This window comes from Strigops habroptila, chromosome 3 (assembly GCF_004027225.2).
Source record: "Strigops habroptila isolate Jane chromosome 3, bStrHab1.2.pri, whole genome shotgun sequence".
Taxonomy (NCBI): Eukaryota; Metazoa; Chordata; class Aves; order Psittaciformes; family Psittacidae; genus Strigops; species Strigops habroptila.
Window position 1 is genome coordinate 54,424,423 of NC_044279.2, and position 16,376 is coordinate 54,440,798.

General features: G+C 42.9%; 1 protein-coding gene across 1 annotated transcript; it reads left to right on the top strand.

Annotated features, from left to right (window-relative positions):
- The first annotated feature begins 4,130 nt into the window (after window positions 1–4,130).
- Window positions 4,131–10,228, top strand: MANSC1 (MANSC domain containing 1). Its single transcript, XM_030480496.1, has 3 exons — window positions 4,131–4,450; window positions 5,283–5,423; window positions 8,897–10,228. The coding sequence occupies exons 1-3, from the start codon at window positions 4,231–4,233 to the stop codon at window positions 9,895–9,897; spliced, it is 1,362 nt and encodes a 453-aa protein (XP_030336356.1). The 5' UTR covers window positions 4,131–4,230; the 3' UTR covers window positions 9,898–10,228.
- The last annotated feature ends 6,148 nt before the right edge of the window (window positions 10,229–16,376 follow it).

Here is a 16,376-nt window from a genome sequence, read left to right on the forward strand (position 1 = left end):
AGGGGGGTTGGACTAGACGACCTTTGAAGGTCCCTTCCAACCCAAACCATTCTATGATTCCATGATTCTGTATTAATTTTCCTGTCCTAAGTCAAACCTGCTAAACCCCAGAGTGCTGATCTGCATCCCAGACTGCCTGATAAATGATCCTAAAGGTCTTTTCCAACCTAAATGATTCTGTGACTTTATAAAGCCACCCCCGGCAGGGCCATGCTGTTCTCCCATGGGTTGCTTGGTGGGCTCACAGACAACACTCCCCCCAAAACTGCAGCCTCTTGCCCACGGCAGGGCCCCAGCAGAGTCACATGTGGGAAACAGCTATCCCAGCTAGCTTTAGCCTTGTGCCAGGAGCCAAGGATACATAAAGGAAACATACTCTGAGATTTCAGACATTATTTGCATATTGTCAAATTGGCAAAGAAGCCACACAAATATCTATGACAGGACAATTGCCTATAAATCATTGAATCATCATAGAATCACAGACTGCTTAGGGTTGGAAAGGACCTTAAAGATCACCTAATCCAACCTCCCTGCCATGGGCAGGGACACCTTCCACTAGACCAGGTTGCTCAAAGCCCCGTCCATCCTGGCCTTGAACACTGCCAGGGATAGGGCACCCATCAGAATGGAATATGGAATAAAATACAGAACAGTGCTTATGTGTGCTAGCTGCTGAACAAGCTTGTTCTGCGCTCATGCACGATGCCCAGCATCACCAAAAGCTCTGCACTGAACTCATCATCATTTCTCTTGGCTGCCTTTGCTAATTGCCACCATGCTTGAATTTGACACAAAAATAATGCTACTATCTCATGGGAACTACACCTCACAACTGTTATCGAGATTAAGGCTGTGGGAAGGCAATCCCAGTCCAACACCACCTTTTGCTAGCTGTAGGCAGCACTCTGCTTTTGTAACCTAAAAATAATAGACCTTTCTTTCAACTACCTGAACAACTGCTTGATTCCTGCCAAAATAACAAGTAAATAGTAGGAAAACAATGTAATTATTTTGGGGGAAGAACAAACTATTGTTGGCACAAGTCAGTTTACAAACTGGAGTTCCTAATCTGCAACATGCACACACATAATTAAAGTCACACCATGAGTAGTTTCAGTGGCTTGTAAGGAAGGACTGGCAGTGTTTAAAGATAAATGCAGCCTTTACAGGTAAAGTGTGTGATGTCTGTAAGACTACAGCCTAACCAGTGCTTGCGATAAGGTCATTTGGCATTATCCATCTCAGACAAATTTTTAAATCAGTTGCTTTGCATCAACAAATTTAACTTCAATTCACATCCTTTCTGCTGCTGTTTAATGGACAACTGACTCCTGTCTGAAGTGTTTTCACTTCAGAGATGATTTCATTCATCTATTATTGTGAAAGTGTGAATTTGTCATACATCACCACCCCAGAGAGTTTTAATTTACCTGTCAACCAACATGTGTCTACCACATGGAATGTTACCACTGAAAACATTTTTAAAATAAAGATATATTAATGTGTTAGATGTGTAAATTAATTCTTTATTTTGCCTCTGATGTGGATATAATGCAAGTCCTCTGTGGTGTCCTGTAGCCAGTACCTAACTGAATGTACCTGAAACAGTGTACAGCTGTATGTACATTAGAATATATACCTCTGATGTTTTACCTGTATTACCATGACCCAAACAACTTAAGGTCTTTGGCAAATATTTTATATCATTTCTTATCTGTTTAATTTTTCCTTTATGACTTAATATATTCAATATACTCAATACTCAAAATACGCAATCATGTCATCCCATGCTGTCTCTTTTTCCCTGTAATTACATTATATATCACATCAGCCCTTCTCATATGCCCATAATCATTTATGCCTGCCTCACACAGTAGTCTCTGCACAGGTCTTCACATTCGCTATCATTCTGGTATCCTGACACCCTAATCCTTAACACTATCCCAGCAGTCCCAGTGAAGAGCCCTCCAGTTACAACCACTCCAGCCAGACCTTTAGCGTTTTTTCTTTTCAGTTTCTTTAGGCTTGGCTTCTTCCACCACCACTATGTAAGCAAAGGCAGGTGGCAGCTGGGACTCTGCCTAACGCACAGGTAGTATTTGTGCTTGCTGTTAGTGTTCAGTCCCATAGGTCATTCACTGTGTGGCACAGTTAATAGGTGACACTTAAAATGTTCACATTCTCTTAGAGCATTTTAACAGTGAAAATAATTTTACCAGCTTAGAAAAAAAGGGAAATCTGGCTACCAGATGCATTCCACTACATTTCCGAAACCGAGAAATACACATTTTCTTAAACAAATGCAGCTGAAAAATTCAAAAAAAAGCACCAAGAATGCAAGAGTCGCAACAAAACATTAGGACTTGCTCCAAATTGGCCATTTGATGTGCAATGAGATGATGGGCTCAGCCTCTTACAGCACTGATGTCCAAATAAAAGCCACACACAGCTGTATTAGTAACGGAGACAGGGACTGACTGAGCATGAAGAACAAGTCAGCCATCCATCCCTTGGCACGGGTCCATGGTGTTAGGAATGGTGCAGGGCAGTCAGCGTGGAGCAGGATGTGGCCCCGTTGCTGCTGCTGGCACTGTGCCCTTCTAGGGATCTCAGAGAAGGAAGAAATTTCACCTCAACTCAAGTTTCTTTCCCCACTCTGCAAAAAATCTGTGGACAGGCTGGAGAGGGTCCAGAGAAGGGCCACAAAGATGAGCAAAGGGCTGGGAAGCCTGCCATATGAAGAAAGGCTGCCCTATGAGAGCTGGGTTTGTTCAGCTGAGAGAAAAGAAGGCTCAGGGGATACCTTATCACCATGTTTCGGTATTTAAAGGGTGGCTACAAAGGTGGAGTCTCCCTTTTTACAAGGAGCCACATGGAAAAGACAAGGGGTGATAGGTCCAAGTTACTGCTGGGGAGATTCCAACTGGACACGAGGAAAATTTTTCACAATGAGAACAATCAGCCACTGGAATAATCTCCCCAGGGAAGTGGTAGATTCCCAAACATTGGACACTTTTAAGATTCAGCTGGACAGAGTGCTGGGACATCTGGTCTAGGTCATGCTTTGCCTAGAAGGGTTGGACCATATGAGTCTTAAGGTCCCTGCCGACCTGGTAGTCTGTGATTCTATGAGATTCTTTCAAGTAGACAGCAAAGACACAACCAGACTCCCTAGTTTCATTATACTGCCCAAACCATTACAATGTGCAAAATAACCTGCCCATTAGTATCTCCCCAGCTAATGGACCACGCTTAAAAAGAAAATGTGTTTTATTTACAGACAACTGTATTATTCTAACTACTCATAGCATGCTCATCCTTTTAAAGATGAGAGACCTGAAAAAGAAGGAATCATACAATCATAGAGTGGTTTGGGTTGGAAAGAAACTGAAGATCATCTAGTTCCAACCCCCCTGCCATGGGCAAGGAAATATATATAGATATATGAATATATCTTACTATATATATATGAAGACATAAATAGATATGAATATATCTTACAAACTTTTTATTCCTTGCACTCCTTACTCTCTAGGCCAGTTTTATTCTGAAACACTGCCTCCTCACCCCCCCCCCAAAAAAAAAAAAAGAAAAACCAAAGAGGAAATTAAAGATTCCCAAGTAAAACATTACTTAAGCAAGCCATCGCATTAAGGCTGTTGAGGGAAGAACGGCTAAGCCGTCAGCCCATGCTTCCAGCAGACAGGCTTGTCCATACACCACCTTTTCAGCAAACACCTTGTGCTTGGCTATGATTTGAACAGGATTACTCAGGTATTAAAGAGACGCTTACACAGACACTGAAACACGCACATGTGCATTTAGACCAGGATATGCTTATTAATCGCTTTAATACAGCCTCCAAAACCCGATCTCAGTCGTAGGATCGGCAGCTCAGGCTGCGAGCAGAACCACACCAGCCTGACCCTCACCGCCTCCACCTGAAGAGTTTCTCCGGATGGTTTTTCCATTGCCTCAGACGCTCGGGACGAGCCCCTGGGCCTGCGGGCGGCTGGAAGAGCGGGGACACTCCCGGAGCCATGCCAGGACAGCGGGAGGGAGGGCGGGCAGGAGCGCAGGCGGGCGGCCCGGGCCCGCCTCCCGCGGTCCCTCTTCCCGGACGTGCCGGCAGCCCGGGGCAGCCGCCGTTTTCTTGCTGCTGGTGCCTTCCCGCCCGGTTTGTGTCGGACAAGGGGCGGGCCGGCGGAGCCCCCGACCCGAGAGACCATGCCCCCCTCCAGCGGGCGGTGGCCGTTGTGCTTGCTGGTGGTCACCGGCGTGATGGCCGGGCCACCCCCGGGCCGGGACTGCTCCGCGGAGAGGATGGAAAACACCATCATCGATATCGACCTCTCCCTGCCCAAAGGCGTCCGGGGCGCGGAGCCCGTGTACGCCCCAGCCCCCGAGGCTTGTGTCCGCGCCTGCTGCTCGGGGGCAAAGATCTCAGGTAACCCGCTCCGCTCTGTTGGGAAATTACTTACGGAGTTTGGGCTCGCGTGGTATTGGAGTACTGTCCTCTGTGGTCAGCGCAGAAACGTTAATTTATCCTTCCATGCGCGCTGCGATTAGTAACAGCTTGCGGCTGCTGATCCTGCTTTGCCGAGCGTGAGGAGAGTGCAGGACCCCGCAGTGCTCAGGAAAATAGTTGCAGCAAAGAAACAGCGGTAGTTTTAAGTGTTAAAACCCCTCAGATCCCCAGACTCTGAGATATGTAAGCTGTGGTTAGTAGATGCACTGAGTGAGTAGCTGACAGTAAAAGTAACTGACATTTTGCACTACGTTTAAAGGAAAAAAAGAGAGTGCTTACCCTTCTCTGAGACCACTGGTTTGCTTTGGAGCTGTAGAGAGGCAAGTAGAAATGACATGGTAAAGGTGACCCCACAAGCAGGAACTAGCCAAGCAATTCATGGGGTGTGATAGGGAAATGTGTATAAATCATTTCCTCCCCCATGAGCATATCAAGGAGGTTCTCCAGTTTATCAGGATTTGTAAGCAAGAAACTATAAAGTGGTGCCAGTGTGGTAGGAGCAAGGGGAGGGTGAGGGATTAGACTCATTATTTTCCCAAGTTCATCTGTACAGGAAGAGGAAGGTGTGACCTGTATACTGGCCCTGGGCCATTCTTTTGCAGTCCTGGGCTGGTTTTCCTGTAGGCATGTTATATGTCAGTAGTTTTCCTCTTACTCACATTAAGAAAAACTAATTTAACATACTAGAGCTCATTATCAAGATTCTGTAAAAGTTCTTATCACTGAAACATGTCGTTACCATGTTTTGCAGGAGACAAGAAGTGCAATCTGATGATTTTTGATGCTCGAAGGACAAGCGCACATCCAAACTGCTACCTGTTTTACTGCCCTAGCACAGAGGCTTGCCCGATGAAACCCGCAACAGGACTTGTGAGCTACAAGATAACTAGAGGTAAATAACAGTAAGAGCCACCAGTCCCCGCACTAGATGAGTTTGGCACCTGTGAGTTTTCAGTAGTGACCAGAAAATGTTTGGGGGTTGCTATTCTAGTAAAATGCTCTAAGGCAAGCACTGTAGTTTGAAAATGCTGCTCTTTTGCTTTGTGGAAGTTGGATGGGCCAGGTGTGTGGTGAGCTCCGGTGTGGACCCAGCCTCGTTGAGTAACGTCCTGACCCTTACGAAAGTCCTTCACATTAGATTCAGAAGTCATCATAGTTTTTCCTTGCTTCAAACAAAAAGAAGCTGCTTCCATCTTGGTGTGTTTAGAAGGAAAATTTCCTGTACGTAATGCTAAAGAGTATCACTGAAAGCAACGGAAATATGATGCCCTTGTAGCCATCTGTGTATTCCAAGGAACCATGCTACACTGATGAACACCATATACATGGAGGCAGAAACACTGAGCAAATGCTGGGCAAGCCTTGGAGCACCACAGTGATGTTGCTGAGTAACCGGCAATAGTGATGGTTATTTTCTGTTTTCGGTTAGGGAACCTGAAGCATGGATGCAAACTGTCTAAATTCAGCTTTATGGCATGTGGGCTGTGCACGCTCAGAAATTTCTCGCTGTCATGTGCAGTGGGATTTTTTTATAGCAACTTGTACTTATTGACTGATGTTGACTTGCACCAAACCTGTTTGAACAGCTCAGGTAAGAAACTGATAGTTAGACTGTCCTGCCAAGAGTTCACAAGGTGCTTTCAGTGTGGCTGCTTGAGAGAGCAGATATTTCTTATTTCCAGAGACTGATCCTTTTCTGAAGAAGAGAACTTTTCCAAGAGGAACTATGCAACAGCAGGATCTGTAGAAAGATTATTCACATACGTTACCAAATACTTTTGTGCAAGCACAATCACGCAGGATTTGGGCAAAAGCAATGTGCAACAAATGAACTGCATGCCTGTAAAATTATCATTGCAACTATTATCTTCTCCAGCTCTTTTTCCCCTAGAAGAATATAGGGGTTTCAAACAAAGAAACAAGGAATGTAGTTGTGCATGTGCTTTCATCCTGCATGCAGTGTAATGCTCAGTTAACAACTTGGTTGCATATTCCTTCTCTATTCATTTTGCATTGTTTTTTAGCTTCTGTGAACATTGAATTGTGGAAAGATTATGCTAACTTATTTTTATGTTCCTAATAAGTTTTCAAAGGTAGCACCTGAGTGGTGCTGGCACTGACAAACATGTCAAGCGTCATTCCTTCATATCTGCATGTGGTTACACTGAAAACCAAACTGAAAGGGAAAAAGATATTTTATTGGTAATAAAGCAACGTAAAATACTGATGCTATGTTAGTAGTGATTTATTTAATTTTCTTCTTTTTTAACTACTTTTGTGGCTGCTATCTAATGGAAACAACCTATGGCTTGGGAAGTAAAACATTTCCTAGTCTCAGCTGCAAAAAGCTATTGCTAAAAAAGCAAGAACATCTCTGGTTTCTGCTGTTCATGTACGTTTGTGGCACTTGCCTTTGCCACCCCACTAAGATACCCAGGCAGCACTGGTGGGTTCTAGCAAAGTATGCTCAGGAGGTGGTGTTTGTTGTTGTTTTTTAACAAACAACCCGAAGTTTGGGGTTTAATGCAGCTTAGTGGATTTGAGATATCAGCAGAACCACTTCAGGTTTTTAATCTCTTTTTAAAGTTTGACTTGTGTAGTGCCCTGGTTCTTTCTTGCCAACAAGCCTGTCCTAGTACCCCATCTGTACCTCGCACAGGACAGGTTTGGGGCACCGTGCTTGGGAGCTTGTCTCAGATGGAGACAAAGAATACTGTGAAATCAATGTTTGATGCTGAAAATGTGGAGTAGAGTTAGTTCATGTGGGCAGTTACATTAATTAATCTGAGTGCTGCGGAGTAGCAGTGATACTTAACTCCTGTACGGGACTCATATGTAGCCTCCCTGTGCTCCCTCCTCCATCCTTTGAACGCTGCGTGATTGCTCCATGCTTTTCTAGCTGTTGCCCAGGCGAGTGAAGTGAAGATGACATAGCATGCTGCAAGTGCTTTGTAGCTGTCACGCTACATCCGCTGTTTGTTTAAACACACGGGGGGAGCATCCATGGGAGTATGCCAGAAACAGGGAAAAAGTGAATTGGCGACTGGCTCCATGGTGGTGACAGGCCATTTCCTCGCTGGTGTGGAAATGTGTCCAGAGTTGCAGAAGCAGTTTGGCTGTCTTTGAGCATACAGTTTCTAATGATGCATACACTATATATGCATATATATATTTTGCAATTACTGAATATTTTATTATTTAAAGCCACTCTCTAAAAACACAGTATGGCTTTTCTCTAAGTCAGTCCATTATCTGTGTTTAAGATGTTACTTGCGTAACAAGCTTGTGCTTGACTGGAAGGTGAGAATAAAAATTGGTGTCTATGATTCAAGAAATATTTGCTGTGCTCTTGTTTAAAGCATTGACAGTTTTTTGGTTTGCTGTTTTGGGTTGGGTTTTTTTCTGTCATTTCGTTCTTTTGCGGAGTCTTAAGGCTTGGAAATATACATTGAAGCAGCAGCTAAGTAGGCTTCTTTGCACATATAATAAAACTGAAAATATACCATCCCTTTAGATAAGAGTTCCTACTTAGACAAAGTGACAATGAAAATAATACCTGTTTAGAATCAGTTAACTGCTAGGATTATTGTTTGTATGGAATTTCTGTCACACAACACTGTTGCCTTGCTTCCAAATTCTACTAAACGACATTCACCCACATGTTTTGCAAGGAATATGTATCGACTTCTGGAGACATTATAAAGTGTAGTCTGCTTCTTGTGGAGGTCTTCACTGCAAATACCTCGGAGACTCTTGGAGCAATGTGTTTCTTCTAGCGTGGCAGCAGAAGCTCAGGTCTTTCCTACAAATCAGTATGTGTATAAAATGGCCTATGAAATGGAGATATTATTGCCACCTTGTATTATAAGACAATTTTATGTGTGAATTGAATTGTGTCAAGCAATCACAGGGTGCTTGGATACTACAAGAAAGGAAAGGATATAATCATCTTGGCTAGGTAGAAATGTGTACATCTGACAAAAGTGAGGTTGATGATACCGACTTCTTAACTGACAAAGGCTGAGAATGGTTTGAAGACAATGAGCCTACTCACTCTGCTTTTCAAATCTAAATAAATAAATGCTTACATGCATGCAATATGAGGATAAAACAGTCAGATTGGGATGATGGCTCTGCACAGGTAAATTCTGTAGGAAGTTGTAGTCAGGGTCTGATGTGACCAGGCTTGCGGCTGACAGGATTTAAAAGTCACTCTGCATACTTTAAAGAAAGGAAGATAGTGATGCCTCAGTTTTGTTAGTCTTTTTGGAGCCCTCTTATATCTCTTTTACTAAGAAATACAAATAGAGTAAGCCTGTGGTAATAAAAAATAATTAAATACTGGCATTTCCTTTCTGTTTTCAGATACCCATGCTCCAGAGGATACATCCTTCGGAAGTGAGTACTTTTCTTCGAATGAGTATTCTTTGTCTCCAGATGCTGGAGCCTTTATTTCTCACAGCCAGACTAGCCATCGGAATCGTACTGCTGCTTTGCAACAGTCTGTCTTTCATCAGGCATCTGAACTCCCAAACCACATGGGCAAGCATTCAGACAACACTGAATTTCATACAGTTTTTCCTGAATATCAAAGGGCAAAACATCCTGAGAGCTTAGACCCCATCCCAAAGCAGAAGGTAATTGACCTGCCACAAAATATGTCTTCTGCTGATCGAAATGGAAACTCCTCTGTTTTGTTCCCTGCCACTCAGTCTAATGCTCCTGAACCCAGCAGTACTACTCTCACTCCTCTGCCTACAAGTACCACCCAACTGGAATCTCGTACAACCTCTCTGCATCCTGGTGGTGCTAAACCTACTACTGTCACCACCACCAACAGAGCTACCTTTCCACCTACTGCGACTGCCAGAGCTAAACCTGGTATCCCTGCCACCAGCATTGCTGTTACTCAGGTTCCTCTTTCTAGTCCCACAACTTCTGCTTCTACTTCTACAACCAAGCGGGTGACCGCAACTTCAAGATCTGCTGCTACCTCATCAGGGCTAAGAACTCCAGCCATCCCTCCTGAGCCAACAGTTGTGTCTTCCAACATTACTAGCCATGTAACCCTCTTCTCTTTTTCAGGTTTCACTCTGTTTGCTAGTCATTCCCCCATGTCTTCCCAAAACAACGCTCAGGGTTATGACCCATCTGATTTAGAAAGCTACCTGCCGGAGAGCCCTCTGAGAGGGAGGAGTGCTGTTCAGCTGGGAGAAAAAAGCAGCCTTGTAGCGGCTTTGCTTTTTGGGGTGATATTCTTGTTGCTAGTTATTGCACTGACTGGGAAGAAAATACATGAATCTTTTCAGAAGAGGCATTATACCAGGCTAGATTACTTGATCAATGGAATGTATGCTGACGTATGATAGGGAGAGGGATAGGATTGCGAGGAGCATCTCTCATCTTTGAGAAGACAACTCTGAAATGGAACTGTAGATAGTGAAATCTCAGACGAGGATGGATTCCTGTTTTGGCCACGAACGCGAAAGTGGCAGATGGCTTTGGTGGAGTAGAGAACTGCTCTTTCTACACTGATTTTTTGATTTATGACTAAATCCTGAAAATAAACACTCAAATCCAAGTTAAGCTAAGAAGGTCTTATATTTAAGGGGAAAAAGCATTTCAAGAGCTTAATCTGTACTATGACGAGATTAGTGGAATAGAAGTACACCTAATAAACTGAGTACCTGTGCAGTGCTTGAGCATTTTTAGTGGTTTTCCACCAAATGCTATAGTGTTACATGATTGCCTGGCAATCCTATTTACTCTATTTGTAGCCTTAAAGGAGTACTTAGTAGAAGAACTTTGCATCCAAATGGCTTTAGGTACAAACAGTAAAACTTGTGGTATACATAAAACAGCTTAGTTTTCCTTAGCTACATACAGTTTATGGATATATATGTATCCTTAATGGGTTTTTTTCTGCATACATCACAAACTATCCTTAAAACCAAATGGGGCAAATGTGAGTTTGCCTTTTCCAAAGAGCCTGATGCCCTGTAGCATTTTAGGGTTTTTTTGTAATGTGTGTTGGAGAGAGGTTTTATCATATCAAAGTAAAGCAAGCTGTAATCAAGCTCTTTCGTGACAAACAGCGTGACCAAGTGACTTGGCATATGCACGAGAGAGAATCTGTTCTAATACACTTAGATCCCTAACAGTTGAGACTCAACACCTGACTGCAGAGCAGGCAGAAACTTGTGAGAGGGCTTAGCAAAGACAACAGCTGTATTACTGGCAGAAGACAAGACAGAAAGGGGTGGTCTCCATTTGCGGAACATCTAAAGGGAGGTAAAAAAGTTTTAGAGGAGGATGGTGGCTATGTCGTAGAAGGGTGCCAACCTCGAAGTTTGCTACAGTCACCAAGAGCAGACGAACAAGTTCGCATTATCTTCATGCTTCTGGTGTTCTCCTACTTCCCTCACCAGGCTGGTGGCTCTCAAAAAAGCCGCTTGCAACAGTGATGGACTGTACCTCCTGAACACACAGAGCTCTTGCTGGCTCTCAAAGCACACCCTTTTCCCTTCTAGGGTCATCTCCATGTGACTGGTAATAATCATAGCTGCTTCATATTTTTTTCCTGACTCTGCAACAAGAGATGAGTGAGAGTACATGTGAGCTACACAACTTCCAGTTTGTATTATTCACATTTCCCTTCACATACACCCAGTTTAAACCTGTTTTTAGAGTGAAAGACTAGATTTCAAAGTATCTGTGTGGCAGGCAGCATACGCAACAGTGAACAGCAAGACAGAGAAGGAAGGGTGCCTCATGAATACAAGGAAATAGTTCTATTACAAAATATGAAACGTGACTCACGTCCAAGAGGTTCTTAGATCTGTCAAGCCTAGTGCAGTGGGAAGCAGGCATGATCCAAAAATGGCCTCAAGGCAAGTTTTCTGAGAGCTCTAACAACAATTTTATGCAGAAAATTCTCTGCAAATTCCATTATTCAAAGATCAAAGAAAAGTCAGTGTTACTTATGTCAAGAAGTTGAATTCTTACTATGTGGGGGCTGCAAATTGCTTTATAGATACCAAACCAGCTGGTTTTCTACATTGCCTAAGTCTGACAAAGCTTGAATGAAAAACATTCTGTGTAACCTCTTACAAATGAATAGAACTACAAAAGAAAAGTATCTCCAGTTCATCAGCTTGCCTGTTGACTGCACTTTGATTAACCTCAGGTTCTTTCTTTTTTTTTTTTAATAGCTATTTTCAAAGTTTTCTGGTCAAGGAACGGGACAAGGGGGAACCACATTTCTGGGAAATTAGTTAATAAAATAAGTACTAGGCCCAGCTGTGGCCTGTAAAAATGCAGGCGCAGATCTGAGGTTGACCGTAATCTTCTCTCAAAATAAGTCTTCTACATTGCTGCTGCCATCATAGCAGCTTATTGCAGGAGAGGTGCTGAGGACAACCCCTGAATCCTCACTGTGATTCTGCTGTAACAACTAATTTGTTAGAGGGAAAGATGGTTTGTATTAATTAATATGGCACAGTGCAGTAGACATACATTTAAGAGAAGACAGGCAGACATTTCTCAGGGTCGTTCAGAGCACCAGACGTATTTGGCTAATGCCCTTAGAAACATTGCCCTCCAACCCAAACAGCAATGTATATCAAGCACAATGAATGGCAGAAGCAGAGAGGTGCACAAGTACCATGACTAATTCCGTGAAGATGCTAAGTCGCCTTTCACAATCTTTGAGTGAAACAACCAACTTTAAATGTTCTTACATTAAAACCCCTTTTTTCATGCTTGAGCAAAGACAAGTGGGTATTAGGCAGGTGTACTGAAACACTTATCTCTTGTTTTGCCATCCATTTGTCTGGCTGGATTAAGAACAAATGGGGAATTGTTAGGTGGCCAGTTTTGATCTTCCTGGAGAGGCATTTACAAGCTGTGTTTGAACACTAGAGGGCAACAACGGTTTATTAAATAGAATTGACACGTTTTGAGGGTGCCAATTTAAAAATGTGTTCTTTAGCTTGGTCTTAAACTTCCCTTTCAATGGCTGTTTCATTGCAAAAATGCTTTATAGGAAAGCTGTTTTGTTTATTGGAATATTCTGGGTGGAGGATGATACACGCACACTTTTAAAACTTGCTGCTAGATAATATAGTGGAAATGAGCAGTTGTAGAAACAAAACTAAGCATATTATCTATTTTTATAATATTAAATCAGATTGCATTATTAGTCCCGTATTGGCATTGCCAGGAGAGAGATCTCTATTTCCCATCATCAGTCTTTCAATGGTGATGCTTAATTATATGCATTTTTGAAGCTTATTTTTTGTCTGGATAATGCTCTTGTATTATGAAACAGAAAGGAGTGAGACAGAGTAACTGTAAAAAATCCATTCAGTTTGTTATTGCTTTTCAACATCCTTTATTTAAAACTTCTGTGCTCTCTTCTTGTTTTCCATTGACATCTCTCATGGTCTTAACTGTGCACCACACATAGAATCATAGAATCATAGACTAGTTAGGGTTGGAAAGGACCTTAAGATCATCTAGTTCCAACCCCCCCTGCCATGGGCAGGGACACCTTGCACTAAACCATGTGGCCCAAGGCTCTGTCCAACCTGGCCTTGAACACCGCCAGGGATGGAGCATCCACAACCTCCCTGGGCAACCCATTCCAGTGCTTCACCACCCTCACAGTAAAGAACTTCTTCCTTATATCTAATCTAAACTTCCCCTGTTTAAGTTTGAACCCATTACCCCTTGTCCTACCACTACAGTCCCTAAGGAAGAGTTCCTCCCCAGCATCCTTATAGACCCCCTTCAGATACTGGAAGGCTGCTATGAGGTCTCCAAGCAGCCTTCTCTTCTCCAGGCTGAACAGCCCCAACTTTCTCAGCCTGTCTTCATACAGGAGGTGCTCCAGCCCTCTTACCATCCTCGTGGCCCTCCTCTGGACTTACTCCAACAGCTCCATGTCCTTTTTATGTTGAGGACACCAGAACTGTACACTATGATCCACATTTAAGTGGATCATTAGCCATCACAGTATGATGAGAACCTGTGCACTTGGGGTGGCTCTTTCTGAAAGTAACAGCAACGTTATGGCATGAGGCCAAAAGCTGTCTGACTTTAATCACCTGGAGAGTGTAATAAATGCGTGTTTTCATGTTGTTGCTTTATAGTGCTGAGGAAACATAAGGTATGTAAATGCAGACTGTTGTGAACAAAACTATTTTGTGGTATTGTAGTACAGAAAGCCCAAATTTATAACAACTGCAAACAATCATAAAGAAATAAATTGCCGATCTCTTTGAGATGGATGAGAAGACCACACAGTCCCTACCTCAAAGGGCTGCAAACTCAGTATAGCATGTTCTCTTCAAATGGTGCCTCAGATTATTGCAATTCCTGTAGGAGTACGGAATGCTTATACTCAGGATTCTTTCAAGTAAATTACTAACCAACTAACAAAACCAAACCAAACCAAACTAAACAAAAAAGAATTACATGAGAAGTCAGTTTCAAAATTGAATCTTACTTTCTTTCCTCCTACAAAACCATCTTACTGGATTTGAATCTGAAGACACCATTAGATACTGCCTTGATCCCCCATCCCACACTCCATGCCGATACAAACAAGGAGTTTAAAGTGCCATTATTGCAGCCAACAGTTGCCACCCAGTATCCTTTCATTTAGAGGAGCTATACTTAGTGCTCTGCCACAATCCTGAAATTGGTCTAGGCTGCTGGGCCCTTCCCATATATTACTCATTCTCTTTTATAGGCAATACATTTCTCTACCTCCCCATTCACTGATAGTTATGGGATAGCTGCATTCCCCCCATGTACCCAGGAGGGTATATTCCCAGATGCTTTACCAGCCTCTTGATGGGTACGTCCCCTGAAGGATTGGGATATATTGAAAAGTTTTCTTCATCTTCAGGAAGCGTACACTTAATTTTTTTCCTCTGGGTCTCTATACTTCTTGAGGATATCAAAGTGCAAAGCATAAAACTGCTGCTCTTTGTCCTCTTTGTTAGATATTATAAAAAAATGAATAAATGTGTTTTTACGTTTCAGTACAACTATGCTCGATCTCTGTTTCCTGTACACTGGCTCACTTCATGAGGAAAAAACTAAAGGTTGTGCATTAACTTCTGTTCTATTACAGCTGGGGGTCCATGGCCTTGCACAGCAGCAAGTCACCATGCTGGCAAGTGACACACTGCTGCTTGTACCTGTTCTGCTGCCAGCTGACATCTGTGTTCCAGCTGAGAACATAGAAGTAGGCTTGAAAGGTGATTTCAAAAGATGAGTTTTGGGTTTGGGGTAAAGTTTATAACTTTAACTTTTTAACGCAGATTATTTTTTTTTTTCTGTAGTTAATTTTCACCTGATCGGATGTTCCTTAAACCCTAATTAGAAATTATTGCAGGTCTTCTAACGGACCTGCTAAAGCAAGATAAGTCTCTCCAGGAAAGACTTTGCATATTTCTCATTTGGCTTTTGACCTAAAATTTAACAAATCTCATTTCAATCTTTAACTCAGCTCAACTTATTTTGCCCTATTACCATCAGCTGTGACAACTCAGTACCTATCCTCCACGTTCTTTTTCCACACAGCTGTTTCATTGTCTATCCAACGTTTTTCAAGAGTGGAGGATTTGCATAGGGAAAGAAAATGGGAATTTGCATTTGCTAGGTTGTGTTTTGCTTTAGTTTTCAGATATCTTTGTTTAAAAATGAACAGTACTTTAAACTTGAATTTTGATGTTCTGAACTTTCTTTTGAAATGATATCTACGTAGCAGAATAATTACCGAGTGATCCATATGCCCCCAATATCAATACAGACCAAGTAATGCATGGATAGAGAGCAGCCCTACAGAGAAGGATTTGAGAATTCTGGTAGATGAAAAATTAGATATGAGACAGCAATTTGCACTTGCAGCCCAGAAAGCCAACTCTATCCCAGGCTGCATCAAAAGGAGTGTGACCGGCAGCTCAAGGGAGGGGATTCTCCCTCTCTGCTCTGCAGTCCTGCATTCAGCTCCAGGGCAACAAACACAAGAGGGACGTGGATCTGTCAGAACAAGTCCAGAGGAGGCCACGAGGATGATCAGAGGGCTGGAGCACCTCTCTTACAGAGACAGGCTGAGAGAGTTGGGTTTGTGCAGCCTGGAGAAGGCTCTGGGGGGACCTTACAGCAGCCTTCCAGTGCCTGAAGGGGGCTGACAAGAAAGCTGGAGAGGGACTTTTTACAAGGGCATGTAGGGACAGGACAAGGAGGAATGGCTTAAAATTGAAAGAGGGGAGATTTAGATCAGATATTGGGAAGAAGGTCTTGACTATGAGGGTGGTGAGGCCCTGGCACAGATTGTCCAGAGAAGCTGTGGCTGCCCCATCCCTGGCAGTGTTCAAGGCCAGGTTGGACGGGGCTTGGAGCAACCTGCTCTAGTGGAAGGTGTCCCTGCCCATGGCAGGGGGTTGGAACTAGATGAGCTTTAAGGTCCTTTCCAACCCAAACCATTCTGTGATTCTATGGTTTTACGGCTCTTAACTGAGGGGTAGTTCCCAAAGTGGGAGCAACAATTAAACAATCGGTATATACAGTGCTCTGCAAACAATTTTTTTTTTCTCCTATTTTTAAGTGGTTTGGGTTTATCGCTCCCATGTTTTTATTTTTAACATAGTGACTGGAACACCTTTTGACATACTGAATTCATGATTTCCTGCCACAGCGTACCATTGGATGCATATACCCTGACTAATGTTTCCTCCAGTTAAAGTGCCAGGATTCCTAAACCACAACTGAAGATAGGACTCTAAATCATCATTTCTTTCAACACTTAGACCTTTACTTATCTTAAAGGAGA